At 39.9% G+C, this 17648-nt stretch overlaps 1 protein-coding gene across 3 annotated transcripts in view; it reads left to right on the plus strand.

The window, feature by feature from the left end:
• The window catches only part of SEMA5A (semaphorin 5A), a 546230-nt gene that overhangs the window by 148680 nt on the left and 379902 nt on the right, over positions 1-17648 (plus strand). For all 3 annotated transcript variants that reach the window (XM_067529505.1, XM_067529521.1, XM_067529514.1), the window contains exon 2: positions 16095-16295. In XM_067529505.1, coding sequence (XP_067385606.1) covers positions 16163-16295 — 133 coding nt within the window. In that variant the 5' untranslated portion in view covers positions 16095-16162. The remainder of the gene's footprint in view (positions 1-16094; positions 16296-17648) is intronic.

Here is a 17648-nt window from a genome sequence, read left to right on the forward strand (position 1 = left end):
GTTAAAGAAGTATGAGTTGGATGAATGGACTATAAAATGGATAGTGAACTGGCTAGAGCATAGGGCTCAACGAGTAGTGATCAATGGCTCCATAGCTGGCAACCGGTCACAAGCGGAGTTCCCCAGGGGTCGGTCCTGGGGCCGGTTTTGTTCAACATCTTTATTAATGATCTGGAGGATGGGGTAGATTGCACCCTCAGCAAGTTTGCGGACGACACTAAGCTGGGGGGAGTGATAGATACCCTGCAAGATAGGGATAGGATACAGAGTGACCTAAACAAACTGGAGGATTGGGCCAAAAGAAATCTAATGAGGTTCAACAAGGACAAGTGCAGAGTCCTCCACTTAGGAAGGAAGAATCCCATGCACAGCTATAGACTGGGGACCGACGAGCTGGGCAGCAGCTCTGCAGAAAAGGACCTGGGGGTAACGGTGGATAAAAAGCTGGATATGAGTCAGCAGTGTGCCCTGGTTGTCAAGAAGGCTAATGGAATATTGGGCTGCATTAGGAGGGGCATTGCCAGCAGGTCACGGGAAGTGATTATTCCCCTCTATTCGGCATTGGTGAGGCCGCATTTAGAATACTGTGTCCAGTTTTGGGCCCCCCACTACAAAAAAGATGTGGACAATTTGGAGAGAGTGCAGCGGAGGGCAACCAAAATGATTAGGGGGCTGGAGCACAGGACTTATGAGGAGAGGCTGAGGGAACTGGGCTTGTTTAGTCTGCAAAAGAGAAGAGTGAGGGGGGATTTGATAGCGGCTTTTAACTACCTGAAAGGGGGTTCCAGGGAGGATGGGGCGAGGCTGTTCTCGGTGGTGGCAGATGACAGAACAAGGAGCAACGGTCTCAAGTTGCAGGGGGAGGTCTAGGTTGGACATTAGGAAAAAGTTTTTTACTAGGAGGGTGGTGAAGCATTGGAATGGGTTACCTAGGGAGGTGGTGGAATCTCCATCCTTACAGGTTTTTAAGCTGAGGCTTGACAAAGCCCTGGTTGGGATGATATAGCTGAGGTTAGTCCTGCTTTGAGCAGGGGGTTGGACTAGATGACCTCCTGAGGTCCCTTCCAACTCTAATATTCTATGATTCTATGATTCTATGATTTCTATCTGTAAGCAAAAAGAGAAGGAAACCAGAACAGAATTGACAGTGTTTTAAAGCCTGAATCTAATGAAATCAAATGGAAGAAAGGTGCTCTAAAACTTGATGAGGGAGGACTTAGGGAAAAGAATGTAGCACATTGATTAATATCTAAGAATCCATACTGCCAGTATATGACTTAGTTGTATGACAGTTTCCAATTCCAAAGACAGATCCAAGACCCATTTGGAATCCACAATATGCTAATACAGCCTGAATTTGGGTCATCAGTCTTTGTGCATTGTTGTGACATTGTTACTGATAAACGAATGCAATGCACATGGAAACTCCCTTTTATAAAACAGCTTATTTTAATAAAATAAAGCCAATATATTTTGTAATTCAGAGGTGGACTATAATTTAAGCACTGTTATTTTTAACTGAGCTGGAATAACTTATAACCTGATTTCATTTTGACTATATGACTTCGGTGTCTTGAGGGAATTATCTCAAGATGAATCCTCTAGGACTTGGCAATACAGTTACTCTACCATGAAGGCTCACCTACTTAAATTTTTAATTTTTTCTTAGCAATAGCCATCTTTGTTGGCTCAACTAAAATAGAAATAGATTGAATAAGCTATTCCTCCTTTTTAAAAGCTGCTGACAGATAAAATGAAATATTGCCTATGTGGAAATAATAATTTTATATAATGGACCTCATTTATTTTTACAGTTCCCCTAGGCAAACTGAACCTAAACAAGTGAATGAGAGAAAAGCATAATAACAAGCCCTTTAGAACATAGATATAAAGTAAGGTTACTGGAGCTGAAACATTATTGGAATATATGAAATAGTTTAATATATGGTTTTTTTTTCATTTTGCACCATTAGGTCATTTTATATAGCTGTAAAATATAACTTGACATAACTCCGATATGAACAAAATCTTGGATGCAATAACCTTTTGCAGATTCCATTGTAATAGAATGGATGCAGCAGCACTACAATAGTTTAAAGGTTGTCAATGTTTTCATTATCAAACTGTTTATGAAAAGTTTGGCTTGGCCATTAAAATTCCTTTTATACTGAAACTTGGCGTAGTAGGGTAATGTGAGATTCAAAAAGCCAAACTCAAACTTTTGACTTTGGGGCTCCCTTTAGTTTCTGTGTGTTAGGTCCCCGGCTCAACATGGCTTCTAGAGGTAGTGGCCACAACTTGTAAATAAGGAGGACAGGGTTAGGTCAGGGCAGATTTCTGGCTGGTTAAGACTCTTGAATTACACTTTCACAGCTTTAGTACTGCATGGATACTGAGGCAGGTACTTCTGAAATTAATTTCAGTCCAAATTTGAAGTAAACAGAATTGTCAAGTGAAAAGAAAACCAAGAGGTTGAAAGGAAAAGAGACCCCTACATTTTTAAAGTATTTAATTTCTATGGGTTTGCAATGCTGCAGACCAAGTGTGTGAGTGTGTGTGTTTGTAATCACTGGTGTCACTGAATGGAAGAGTAACAGTGCTGGACCCTAGCAAGCAGTATATAGATTCTTCAGTCCAACATGAGCTTTGTTATGAAAGCGGTTCACATTTTCCTATTTGAGATTCAATTTAGGGACAAATATAAATGAAGCAAGGATTAAAATGAAGTAATGTAAATTAGAACACTTCAGGTAAACCTTTGGCAAGAATGTCAGTGGAATGACCTATAGAGATCATAGCATTTGGTAAAACTATACCGAACCAAGCAATAAGAATTTAATACTATAGAGCAGACATTTCCCTCCATTATATACCTTTATTTTATTTTTTCTTTTATTATAACAGTACAATGTTTCTTCTGTATCAGCTAATTGGAACTTCTTCCATGGTAACTTTAATGGCAGATATTATCCCAGTGACTGTAGAAAGTTCATATGTACTGCAGTAGAACATCTTGTGTCTCTGTTATAATTAGATGCCCATTGTGTTTTAAGAACTAGATTGATGTTTGAACTACATGCCCATGCAGGAAGTAAGACAGAGGAAGAGCCTTTTCCTGATACTTGTGTGTGGGCTACCTGGGTCCGAACACACACAAGTAAGCAAAGTAGGTTGTTGGGGAAGAATCTCTACACTGGTGAGGAGATTTAGTAGTAATCTGCAGCTGGTATGAAACAGCTGTAAATTACTAATCCCCCTTCCCACCTTCCCTGCATCAAGTGCAAATCAGAGTGGGGATTGTACTCCAATGCACAGTACCTTTTGTGTGGCACATCTTGCTCAGAATGTGCCTAAAGGAACAATCTAGCTTCTAAGTGTTCTATGAAAAAAGATTCCAAGGAAAGCTGCTTGCATTTGCAGTTTACTACTGAGAAAAGGTATTGTTATGAATAGGTTTACTGCTTGAATGGCTATATATTGAATTGAGTTACCCTATAAATGAGAAACATTTGTAATAGAATACAAGATAAGAGTTCAATTCTGTACATACTTATTGTATGCATGCACAGCTAGATAACTAGTGCACTGTCCCTTTAAAAGAGGCATGGAAGGTGACTCAGACTGACTGACTCTCTCCCATGCTGAGCAAGGCTGCTGAGACAAGAGTGTGTATTTGAAAGCCTTGTTAATAAAAGCCAGCTTAGTGTACACTGTACTGTAGGGACCATCATTGCTGTGAGCAGCCTGAAGAAAGACAATACGTGGTGTCCGAAGTAAAAACAAAATAACTATGGCTTTCATGTAGAAAAATGCCAGAAATATGCCACAAATGGACTTTGAAACCAGAGGTATGGCAGATGACTGGAGTAGTTGACAGGAGTTAATGGAGCTGATTTTTTCAGGAACTGAGGCAGATAAGTGGCCGGCAGCCCAGAAAGCTGCTCATTTTCTATAGTTGCCATAAGTACTGATTAAAAAGACTTAAGTATAAGTGCCAAGTATACTATTACCAAAGTACTTGTAAATACAAGTATAAGTATGGTTGTGGAAATAGCACATAGGTATTTATAAGCAAAAATACAAGTAATAGCACAAGCATTTTCAAATCACATATTCCCTGTAATTGTCTGATAAATAGATAGTACTGATACATGCCAAGCAGCATGGGGATCTCTTGCTTATGTTTAGGGATCATTTGCCTTCAGTGGGCCATCTTGTGTGCAGGACAAGCACTTTACCTTAATTAATGTTCCTTTATTGTTTGGTGAGTTACACAATTACAGACATTTACAATGGAAACATTCAATATAACCTTATACCATGGGATACTCAAATACATGTAGCATCCTACAAGCATTCCATAAAGTCTAAACCCTAAACACATTCTTATAACACTAATATCTATTTTAACTGTACTAAATCACAGGTAAGCCAGACTGGTTTCCAGGTGTGCATTTGTCAGTGTTCAATGAAGGCCTGGGCCTTGTCATGAGCTGACAGCTGGTCTGTCAGTGTCACAGAGGGCCCGGTACTTTCAGGTTTTCCCCAGATGCTGTGCTTGCATCTAAAATCCTTCTTTTCATGCAAATATTTTTTCTCCCGTGGCTTCTATAAAGAACAAACTCTTTTACTCAAATCTACTATGTATGTTTTAATTATTATTCTGATTAAACACAAAAGGAGAAACAAGTCATGTATAAAACATACCATAAATACTGCTTTTGTCTGTGTTTATGAACTGAATAAGAATAAACAGTATTTCTGGCCTTTTCTGGCCTAGTAAACCACAAATTCAGGAAATGTATCAAAACATTGCATTAAGGAATAATAAATGTGTTCAACTGAGAGGAAAATATAGCTAGAAAAAATTGAAAGAACCATATTTAGTTGTTAATACATAATTATTTACCTGCACATGTCTGGTGAAATTTGATGGCACCTTCTGTTGTCTGTGAATTGTCTTCCCTTGTGGTTTGCACAAACTATTTCAGTAAAGTTCCTGTCATCTTCATCAACATCTGAGAATATGTCTATACTAGAAAGATAAGTGGACCTATATTAGGTCGACTTATTTCTGTAGTGGTGCATGTCCACACTACCCTCCTTGGCTTGGTGGTGCCTGTGCTCACCAGGAGAACTTCCACTGACCTAAGAGGAGCAGTGTGGGGCTCTGAGAGCCTGGTATCTCACCTCTGATGGCAGCTCTCTCTCGGGAGCCCAGCTGCCCTCCTGGTGGGCTGCCTCCCGCTCCCCCTTCCTTGATGGGAGTAGGTGGGGAAGCTGCCTGGGATTTTCGCTTCCCTGATCCCTGCCAGGAGCAGGGGGGGAAGCCTCCCCATTTCCCACCAGGAGTGGGGGGAAAACAGCCAGGTCTTCTTGCCACAGGAGAGAGGGGTCCAGAGGCCCCGACTTCTTGTCCCCACTACTTGCTGGAAGCTTGGCAGCTTTGTGAAATTGACAAGGCTGCCCAGCTCCCAGCGGGGAGTGGGCAGGGGCTAGGCTTCTCATCCCAGGTCTCAGCTAGGAGTGGGGTCCAGCCACCCAGCTCTCCAAGAGAGCGGAGGGCAGCTGGGCTCTAGTTGACTGGCTTCTTGTCAATTTCATAGCTTCTGCTGTGAAATTGACAAGACAGCCAACAGCCCATGTAAGTAATGAAATGTCTACACCGACAGTGTGTAGCCCTAACTATACTGACATTAGCCTTATACCTCTCCTGGAGGTGGAGTTGTTATATTGGTGTAATAGGGCACTTACATCAGTGGGAGGAAGGCTGTAGTGTAGACACTGATTAGTTCAGCGTAAACTGCCATATGTTGATCTAACTGTGTAGTGTAGACCAGTGCTGAGAAGTAAGTTCTCACTAGAATTGGCAACACTTTATTTTCAGACTTCATTACTGGCTGAAGAGTTTGTCCTGGGTTAGAGAAGCAGTGGTGGTGCTAAACAGAAGAAGACTAAGGAATTGCTTAAGCCCTGATTTCCAGATAGCCCCTTCAGCATTGGAGTGCTGGCAGGTGTTTCCTACCCCACCCTGCAAAAGATGCAGCTACTGGGCTTGTTCTGTCAATGCAGGGCAGAGAGTAAGTGTCTGCCTGCTCTGCTCCTTCCCTTCTCTCCTCCCTCTGATTCACCCCTACACTGGGCTGGGCTGGACTGGGTCTGGCAGGGCCAGGCAGCAAGTCTCCTCACTGCTGCTGGGCTGGGACAAGTTGGGCTGGTGAGCAAGTCTCCCTGCTGTCGGTTGCAGTGATCAATCAAAAGTGAAGGGGGTGGGGCCACCACCCTCCCTGGCTTGTGCAATAGCTGGGCCAGGAGAAAAAAGTCCTGGCAGCCGAATTTAGGACCTGAAGCTCCCAAGCCCAGGTCAGTGGGTTCTGTGGGCCAACCAGAATCCAGGATAGTTGGAAGAAATGTGATTGTTTCAAAAAGTAGTTTGAAAAAAGCATGATAAAACAGAGAGGAATAACTAACAATCACACATACCCACATCAAAGAAATAAGGATTCAATATGCAGTATTAAAAGAAGCATGTAATAAAAGCACAAACTCAGCTGGTTTGCAACAGATGTTTATTACATCAAAGAAAGCAAGAGTAATGCCCAGCACTAGGGAAGATAAGCATGAAGTGCCACAAAGCAAACCACTTTGCACATGCATGCTGCACAGGCAAACAAAAAAATACAGTGCATACAGTGCATGCAATGGGAGGACACCTCCAAGGAGAAGAGTTTCACAACAATGAAACTGCATTCATTTTATCTCTAATACAGAATAAGCTATCAGAAATAGTGAAACAGAGCAAAAACTGTGATTAATCTTTTTTTAAAAAAAACTATAAGGTCAGGATGGTCTGCACAAAAACAGCAAGTTCTCTTGGCTGTGAGTCTTTTGGAATGAAAAAAGAGTTGGCAGTGGGATATGGACTAGTGCTGACTGGGGAGAAAATAGTAGTTCCAAAGAAAATGCATCCAGAGATTCTGAAAAAGATTCACGAGGAACAGCTTGGTACGGTACTATGCAAAAGATGGGCAAGAGTTAATGCACAAATCGAAGAAATACCTAGAGATTGTTGTATTTGTGCATAGTACCAGAGACAGAACTGCAAGGAACCAATGACAATTCATGAAGAACCTTTCAGAGCCTGGCATCAGTTGGCAGCTGATCTATGTGAACACAGAGGAAGCCACTTTGTGCTGATAGTTGATTGTGACAGTCATTTTGTCAAAGTAACTCAACTATGCAACACACACTGTGGTGAATCACACCAAGGCAGTACTTGCCAGACATGGTATTTGTGGTGAGCTCATTTCAGATACGGGACCACAGTAAGCCTGAGGAATTTCAAAGATTTTCAAAGGACTGGGGTTTCATATCCACAGTCCAATGCACCAGCTGAAAAATATGTACAAATAGCCAAGCAGATACTTACCAAGGCAAATGAAGATGGTCAAAACACTTATCTTGATTTGCTAAATTACTGAAACACACCTGTGGAATGTAGGTGTTAATGGGCAGAAGGCTCAGATCAATAATACCTGTGAAGGAGTCTCTTCTAATGCCTAGAGTTGCAAACCACAACAAAAGACAAAATGACAAAAACGATGCCAAAATAAAAGAGTTGGATGGATGGAAGAAGGCCAGAAACCTCTCACAAAAAACTCCAGAATAATGATGTGAAGCTCAAGTGTCAGTGGCACCCTGGCACAGTAGTTGAACCACTGGATGCAGGTCCACAAAGAATGACAGTACTTAGGTGGAATCACAGACATTAGAGAACTGCTTTTATTAGTGCAATTGCATTTGAGGAGAAAAACATGACCTGTGATGCTAAAATGGCCAGTGAGGAGAACACTAATAATGATACAAACAGGACCTCAGAACAGCCTACCAGTCAGAGAGAAGGGACAGCACGGTTACATCCAACACAAGCACAATCATCCGGTGACGCTGTGTCTGTGCCTAAAAATATTCATAGATGCCAAGGCCAGAAGGGTCCACTATGATTATCTGGTTCAATCTCCTGCACAACACAGGCCACAGAACACTCCCTCAGAATAATTCCTATTGCACACAGGTAGTCAATAGTTGGATCGCAGGCCAAATCTGGAGCACCAGACCCTTTTGAACAGAACCAAAATCTTTTTATTTACATATTATTATTATTTATTTATTTATGTATTTTTCTGGAAAATATACCTTGGCTATATCTTGACAAAGAAATTTGGACCTTGACAAAAAATAATTGACTGCCCCTGCTATATCATATCTTGTAGAGAAACATTCAATCTTGACTGAAAAATTGTCAGTGATGGAAAATCCACCACAACTCTTGGTAAATTGTTCCAAAGATTGATTACTCTCACTGTTAAAAACTGATCCCTTATTTCCAGTCTGAATTTGTCTAGTTTCAACTTCCAGCCATTGAATCTTGTTTTACCTTTGTCTGCTACACTGAAGAGCCAATTATTACATATTTGTTCCCCATTTAGATACTTATAGACAGAAATCAAGTCATTTCTTATACTAAATAGATTGAGCTCCTTAAATCTATCACTATGTTTTCTTCTAGGTAATTAATAAAAAATTTAAATAGCATATGGTCAAGTGATCCCTCTGAGACCCCAATAAAAATTCTATGATTCCCCATTTATAATTATATTACAGTTACATTTGGGACCTATTCGTGAATCAGCTTTTAATCAATTTAAAATGTGACATATTAATTGTATATTGTACTAGTTTTTAATCATGTCATGTGGCACCAAGTCAAATGCCTTACAGAAATCTAAGCATATTACGGGAACAATATTATCTTTAGCAATCAAACTTGTAATCTCATCAAGCAAAGATATCAAGTTAGTTTGACAGGATTTATTTTCCATAAACCCATGTCGATTGGCATTAATTACATTACCCTCCTTTAATTCTTTATTATTTGAGTCTAATTTCAGCCATTCCATTATCTTACCCAGGATCATTGTCAGAATGACAGGCCTATAATTACCTGGTCATCCTATTTACCCTTTAAAAATATTGACACAACATTAGCTTGTTTCCAGTTTTCTAGACCTTCCCAGATGTTCCAAGACTCTCTGAAAATCAACATTAATGATCCAGTTAGATACTCAGCCAGCTCTTTTAAAACTCTTGGATGCAAGTTAGGCAGACGTGTGGATTTAAAAATGTCTGTCTGCTCTTTAACAGCATGCTGAGATACTAGTGGAATGGAAAGAGTGTTATTATCTGTTTTTTCCCCAAATACAGAACAGAAATATTTATATTCTGCATTATTATTGATAATTCTACATTTCCGTCTAGTAATATACCTGTACCACTGCTAGGATTCTTTTTGTTCTTAACATACTTAAAAAAATCCTTGTTATTGTCTTTAACTCTACTATCCATAGATTTCTCCTTTCATAGAATCATAGAAACATAGAATATTAGAGTTGGAAGGGACCTCAGGAGGTCATCTAGTCCAACCCCCCGCTCAAAGCAGGACTAACCTCAGCTATATCATCCCAGCCAAGGCTTTGTCAAGCCTCAGCTTAAAAACCTCTAAGGATGGAGATTCTATCACCTCCCTAGGTAACCCATTCCAGTGCTTCACCACCCTCCCAGTGAAAAACTTTTTCCTAATATCCAACCTAGACCTCCCGCCCTGCAACTTGAGACCATTGCTCCTTGTTCTGTCATCTGCCACCACCGAGAACAGCCTAGCCCCATCCTCCCTGGAACCTCATTTCAGGTAGTTAAAGGCCGCTATCAAATCCCCCTCATTCTTCTCTTTTGCAGACTAAACCAGCCCAGTTCCCTCAGCCTCTCCTCATAAGTCCTGTGCTCCAGCCCCCTAATCATTTTTGTTGCCCTCCGCTGACTCTCTCCAACTTGTCCACATCCTTTTTGTAGTAGGGGGCCCAAAACTGGACACAATATTCTAAATGCGGCCTCACCAATGCCGAAGAGAGAGGAATAATCACTTCCCGTGACCTGCTGGCAATGCCCCTCCTAATGCAGCCCAATATGCTATTAGCCTTCTTGACAACCAGGGTACACTGCTGACTCATATCCAGCTTTTTATCCACTGTTACCCCCAGGTCCTTTTCTGCAGAGCTGCTGCCCAGCTCGTCAGTCCCCAGTCTATAGCTGTGCATGGGATTCTTCCTTCCTAAGTGGAGGACTCTGCACTTTTCTTTGTTGAACCTCATTAGATTTCTTTTGGCCCAATCCTGCAGTTTGTTTAGGCCCTTCTGAATCCTATCCCTACCTTCCAGGGTATCTACCACTCCCCCCAGCTTAGTGTCATCCGCAAACTTGCTGAGGGTGCAATCTACCCCATCCTCCAGATCATTAATAAAGATGTTGAACAAAACTGGCCCCAGGACCGACCCCTGGGGCACTCTGCTTGTGACCGGTTGCCAGCTAGACATGGAGCCATTGATCACTACTCGTTGAGCCCTATGCTCTAGCCAGTTCTCTATCCATTTTATAGTCCATTCATCCAACCCATACTTCTTTAACTTGCTGATAAGAATACTGTGAGAGACAGTATCAAAAGCTTTGCTAAAGTCAAGGTATATCACATCACCGCCTTCCCTACATCCACAGAGCCAGTCACCTCATCATAGAAAGCAATCAGGTTGGTCAGGCATGACTTTCCCTTGGTGAATCTGTGTTGACTGTTCCTGATCACCTTCCTCTCTTCCAAGTGCCTTAAAATGGATTCCATAAGGACCTGCTCCATGATTTTTCCAGGGATTGAGGTGAGGCTGACCAGTCTGTAGTTCCCTGGATCCTCTTTCCTCCCTTTTTTGAAGATGGGCACTATATTTGCTTTTTCCCAGTCCTCAGGGACCTCCCCTTGTGGCCACGAGCTTTCAACGATAATAGCCAATGGCTCTGAAATCACTTCAGCCAACTCCCTCACCACCCTTGGGTGCATTGCATCCGGCCCCATGGACTTGTGTATGTCTAAGCCTTCTAAATAGTCTTGGACCCGTTCCTTCAGCACTGCGGGATGTTCGCCTCCTTCCCATTCTGTGCCACCCAGTACAGCAGTCTGGGAGCTGATCTTGTCTGTGAAGACAGAGGCAAAAAAAGCATTGAGTACCTCAGCTTTCTCCACATCCTCCGTCACTAGGTTGCCTCCCTCATTCACTAAGAGGCCCACACTTTCCCGAATCTTCCTCTTGTTGGCAACATGCCTGTAGAAACCCTTCTTGTTCCCCTTCACGTCCCTTGCTAGCTGCAACTCCAATTGCGCTTTGGCCTTCCTGATTTCATTCCTGCACGTTCAAGCAGTGTTTTTATAATCCTCCCTTATTGTGTCCCTTATCAATTTTCTACAATTCCTAGCTTCTGAATTATATTCATTACTACTGACTTCCTCTTTGTTCTGTTTGTTTATATACTTTTTTAATAGCCGCCTTCACTTCCCATCTAAATCAGTTAATTTTTTTTTTTTTTTTTTTTACCAATTTGGCCTTCTTCCTCACTTGGAGTTTTTTGGGCATCTAGTAAAGTATTCTTTCACAGTTCCAAGTTATCATTTACATTTTTCTGATTAAATTCTTCCTCCCAGTTGATTTGGCTTATAATTGTTTTCAGCTTTGTGAATTTGGCCCTTTTAAAGTACAAAGTATATATATCATTAGTCTGGACTTTATTCTGTTTGCACATTATAAATGTGATTCAGCCATGATCCCTTGTACCTAACTTTCCATTAATATTTAGTTCTGTGATCAGTTCCTTTTTATCTGTCATGGGATGGTCTAATATAGAATTTCCTTGTGTTGGATGCAACACTTCTTGAGTTAGAAAATCGTCATGTATAATATTTAGAAATATCAAGGATGTTTTAGTACTGGCAGCATAAATTCTTCAGCATATGGTTCTCAAATTGAAGTCCCCATAATCACACGGCATTTATTCCCTCTATACATTATAGATAGGTATGTAAGGAGGTGATCATCCTGTTCCCTGATGTATTCTGGTGGTCTGTAGCAGACCAATTAATACTCCATCTTGTGCTTTCTTGACATTGATTAATAAGCATTCAAAGTCATTTTCTTCCAAGTTATCAGTCTCGGAATACAAGATGCAACACACTGCAGATTTGGGAAAAATTTAAATCCAAAGAGTGGAAGGACCTAATGCTGTTATTAAGCAGGAACATTAGGAATGGCATCTCCAATCTTTTTGTTTACAGGGGGATGTATTGTATTCATGCAGAGTTAGAGAACTGGTGCATGAATACAATACATGAGAGGTACAAGAAGTGTGTCTGAGACTGGCTCTGTGTGTGTGTGTGTGTGCTCAGCTTGGTTGCTGAGACCATGATGTGTATTTGAAAGCGTAGTTAATAAAAGCCTGTTTAATTTACCCTTGTGTGTATCTCCATTTCTGTGAGCAGTCTGAATAGATAGTGCACTTACTACATGGCATAGTGCTTAATACTATGAATAATCACATTAAAGTAAATAATCATTATATAGCTGTGTTTGTCCCATTATATATAGTCCAATTTGTTTTAAAAATCCTTCAATTATGGGGTTTGACAACCTCTCTTGGAAGCCTATGCCATAGCTTAATTACCCTTATAGTTTATAAATCTGTTCCTAATATCCAACCTAAATCTCCTTTGTTGCAGATTAAGCCTATTACTTCTTGTCCAACCCTCAGTGGATATGGAGAACAATAGATCACAGTCCTCTTTAGAACAGCCCTTATCATATTTGAAGTGTGTTACCGGGTCTCCGCTCAGTCTTCTTTTCTCAAGGCTAACTATGTCTATTAGTTGTGAATCTGATGATGGACAGACATCTTAGACTTGATCCTGACCAAGAGGGAGGAATTAGTTCTCTAGTCCCCTGGAACCTTACCAGCCTCCATGAGTTCTTGAAGATATTTGCTAATGGTTCCAAGATTGCTTCAGCTAGTTCCTTAAATATCATCTGACCTTGCCAACTTTAATACATTTAACTTATCTAAATATTATTTAACCTATTTTGCCTTTTGTTCCTTTTCCCTTGATGCTAATAGTGTTACATATCTGCTCACCATTAACCTTTTTTAATGAAGACTGAAGAAAATAGGCATTTAACACCTCAACCTTCTTTGATGTAATCAATTATTAGCGCTTCTTCCCTGCCAATCAGAGGACCTACACTTTCCTGCATCTTTTGCTAGCTCTTAATGTATTTAAAGAACTTCTTCTTATTGCCTTTTGTGTCCCTTGCTCGATATAACTCACTTTATGCCTTAGCCTTTTTGATTTTGTCCCTACATGTTTGTGCTATTCTTTAGTACTTCTCCTTAACAATTTGTCCAGGTTTCCACTTTTGTAGGATTCCTTTTTGGTTTTCAGGTCATGAAACTGCTCCTGATGGACCCACATTTTCCCCTTACTATTCTCCTATCTTTCCTTCATCTTGGGATAGTTTGAAGTTATGCCATTACTATTGTCTCCTTGAGAAATTGCCAGCTCTCATGAACTCCTTTCTCCCTTTGATTTTATTCACATGAAAATCTTACCTACCAGTTCTCTGAGTTGGTTAATATATGCTTTTTTGAAGTCTGTTGTCCTTATTTAGCTGCTCTCACTCCTTCCTTTACTTAGGTTCATGTGTTTCTAAAAAGCTGCAAATTGTTTTAAAAGTATCTAGTTTATCCTTTTAAAAATAATTTCTGCTAAATGCTGCACAAATTTGGTGGGATAATCTTATTTAGTTTTATTGTAGGAAACCTTTGTATTAGGGATAATAGAATGGATTTAATTCCTTTTTAAAAGAAACAAATTTACTCATGTAGGCTCACTAAAACATGCTTATAGTGTAGTGGTGACAAATGTCAATTGTATCAATATTCCATGATTATATAACGTCTAAAATGTGATCGGTAGACTTTTACAAAATAGCTTATATCTAGATATTCTGTTCATGATTTGTGATCTTTAACTTCCTACAGTGCTAAAAAAAATCTATTCTTAACCACATTGTATCTCCCTAATTGATATTTCCCCCCTTATTTAATTTCCTTTAAAACCAGCAAGAATGCTTCTTTGAAGTCTGATCTCATTCGCTGCTTTTTTTGTTCAATGTCTTAAGCCAAACTTTTCCTAGTTTTAGCTATTGCAGTTCGTCCACTAGTTGTATATAAAAATAAAGCAAGAGCCAAATCCAAATGCAATACAGTTAGCTTACCACACACAAAGAGATAGATGCCTCTCCTAATATGAGTGCATAACTCTTATTAGTGATAATGGGAGTTACTATGTGTGCACATCACGGGAAGAATATACTCATAAACATTCATTTGTTTGATATGATTTGTATCATATAGATCAGAAAATTTATACTTTATCCTTATTAAACTATGCAGAGCAGCTCAATGAAATAAAACAAGCTATATGCCAGTTCTTAGCATTGTCACCAATGATTAATTTTGGTGAATGGCTCAGTTAAGCTTATGGTAGACCTAATAGAATTGGATTTGATCCTGAATACATTTAGTGTTGTGAGCATTCTGCCAATTACAAAATACCATCTGTGGTTAGTGGACGTTTCAATGAATTAGTAATTATTGGAATTTGGTGCTTCTCACCTGTAGGTCACCACCTTGAATTTGACCCAAGTAGGTACAGACTGAAAGTCATTACTGTTTTGTAGTCTGTGTAAAACAAGTTGTTGATCTCTATCTAGATCTTATTGGAAAGGTGCTGTCACTGCTAGAACATCATGACAATAGGCAACCTTGTAAGCAGTCTCATCAAAGCAGTCAGGGACTGAATGGACATAGAGACTGAACTAATCTTACATTCCTAAAGGTATACCTGCAAGCTGAGACACATTGCCAGGGCACTGTGGTGAACCTTGCCCTGGTAGTGCTTATAATATACATATTCTGTGGACAGACAGAGAAGACATCCTACAGAGCTGTCAGTTTGGCACATTTCACAAGCAATATATTGAATAAAACAAAGGTACAATGTCTTTTCTTTGATATGCTTAGTATGGGGCAAATGTTCCTCTTTGCTTTAGTGAGAAGAGTGGAACAAGCAGCAGTGGATCTAAGTGAGGGTGAGGCAGTAGCAGCTCCATGGCATAGTCACCAGAAGGTTTAGGGGCAGGGATACTGGTGGGATAGGTTGGCAGTGGAGGAGGAAATGGCTGCAATGTGGCATCATTTCTCTCCTGAACCCCATGGGGATACCTTGTGTAACTACTGACCTCATCAGCATTAACTTCTAGTAGGTCTCCCTTCACTGAGCAAAAACCCCTTTCAGAGAACTTTGGAGGGCAATGGCCAGTGTGCTAAGCTCATGGGAGCATGATTTCTTCAGGAGCCTGATGCCATGGAATTCAGTGGGTAGAAGGTAACGCAGAGGTACTTTGGTGAAGCCTTTAAGATCTCTGCAGATCTCAGGAAAATAGTGTTTTTTGGGAGACAGAAACTTCATTAGGTTCTTCAGGAAAGTAAACCTCACCCTCAAATGGAAACAATCAGATGGAAACTGGGGAACTGGTTCCACTGAAGTCACTAGCAAGATTCCCATTGACTTGAGTGGTGCAGAATTGAGTCTTGTGAGAGTGCAAACTTGGTTTCCAGTATCTTATGTGGAAATACTCATGACATAGGATGGTTTAGCCCAGGGCACATAAGTAATTTGAGTAGATTATATGAGTAGTTTTAAAAGGCAGCTTGGGTTATAGTTTCTAATACCGATTTAATTAATATAGCATATTCTAACTTAAGAAAATACTGCTGTTTTGAAAGTTACTTCTAAAAACGTGTAAACCTCTCCTCTTACACATCACAAAGTGGGAAAAATATACATGTACAAAATAAGAAAACACAATGTTTCTGCATGCCAATGGTAGATAAAAACATGCTTTTTTCACTAATTCCCAAGTTTATGGAAATTCAATTGACAATTCTATTACGTAAAATTACAAAAAGCTGTCATTCACTTTTGAGGAGTCAAACTCCATAGGGAAGGAAAACAAAGGTTTATTTTCCAATGCAAACCTAACAATTGTTTTGTTTTCTATTAGCTGTCCTCATTGTCACTGAATTCTTTTCTTTGCATTCTTCAGGTCCTTTCCACACATGAACACAAAGAAAGTTGCTAGTTAAAGGAAAAGTGACCAGTGCAGAGGACGACATGACCACCATGAAGGAAAACTGTGTGGTTGCATTGCTAATTGCAGGTCTGGGAGTCATAGGAATCTTAGTGTCAGAAGCAACAGAAGATTCCCAGTGCCAGAGAGCTGAGCACCCTATTATAATGTATAAAGGTAAGGAGCATTTTCCCTCCGCTTCCAAACAAATTTTCCAAAAAAAGGGATAAATAACATACGAGCCCTTTACCTCTGGAATATTTTTGTTTATATCACACATTGTCACTAAATGAAAATGAATTTGATGCCTTCTGCCTAGTTGCCTATAGATATTTGTCCATATTGCAGAAATCTACAGACAGTTTGAATGATTTATATGACTGGTAATTTCAGCTCAGAAGATTCCCAGGTCTAGAACAATAGCAATATTAAAGGTCAGGAAGGATTAAAGTGCATTGGCAGAGCTCTGTGTTGAAAATTGCCCAGCACTTGACCTCACTATACTATATTCTTTTCAATGAAGTTAGTCTTTCTTTCATGAGCTCTGAACGGACTCACATGTTTTAAAAATATAATAAAAATATAATAAAATAAAAAATAAAAATAAAAAAAGCTTTTCACTGCTACTCAGCATGGGCATTGAGTGGTGCCTTAAACTATTTAAACCAGCAGAACATGTATCTGGTGCGGCAGGGTGAACACTGTTGCATTCATGTCAGTCAGTTTCAGACCTCTAGAACATCTCTGCTGTTCTTAAAATCTGTCATGTTATGGTGCAGGTGGTTTCTGCCATGCTGTTTGGGAGATCTTACAAGAGACAACTCTAATTCTCAGTTAAATGGGCAGAGGCAGGGAACAGAAATGAACTAAAATATATATCAGACAGACTAATACAAATGAGTTTACAAACTTTGCTCACAATTCTCCTGTGAATGTGTCACTTGTAAGACACTTGTAAGGTGCTCACAGCATTAGAACTCTCATTTTCATTTGTAATTAAAACACAAAATGTATGAGCACGGAACTTGCTGTAAATATTGCACTTTTGGTTACCACTGCAATTGCTAAAATGCTGAGAGTGACACATGTTAATCAGGTCAAACTCTCCTTTTCACCCTGCATTAGGGATGATGCCGGCTGTATTGCCTTTTCAGTATATAAATAGTATTTGCTACTATAGGATCCTATCTAGCAGAGTTCTCAGCGCTCAGCATGATCCACCGGGTTGAGCCCCTGCTTTGTTTGCAAAATGGTTTTCTTGATTACTTACTTTCTGGATTCATGGAGTAATTGCTATTAAAACCTTCCGCTCATTAGGCTTTCTACTTACCCCTGCCTCTATTGTAATTCTGAACAAAATGACTGCCAGGAAAAAAATGGCAGCTCTTCAGAACAACTCGTGTTACAATTAGCTTATGGAATTTCATCACCATCTGAATTTAATTTTAAATATTTGTTGTCCAATTATGCTAATAATACAGTACTATTTTTATTATTGATCGATTGATTTAAAGTTTGCCCTTTAGATTA

The sequence above is a fragment of the Emydura macquarii genome, unplaced genomic scaffold (assembly GCF_026122565.2).
Source record: "Emydura macquarii macquarii isolate MOO-44397 ecotype Brisbane River unplaced genomic scaffold, CSIRO-AGI_Emac_v2 contig_320, whole genome shotgun sequence".
NCBI lineage: Eukaryota > Metazoa > Chordata > Testudines > Chelidae > Emydura > Emydura macquarii.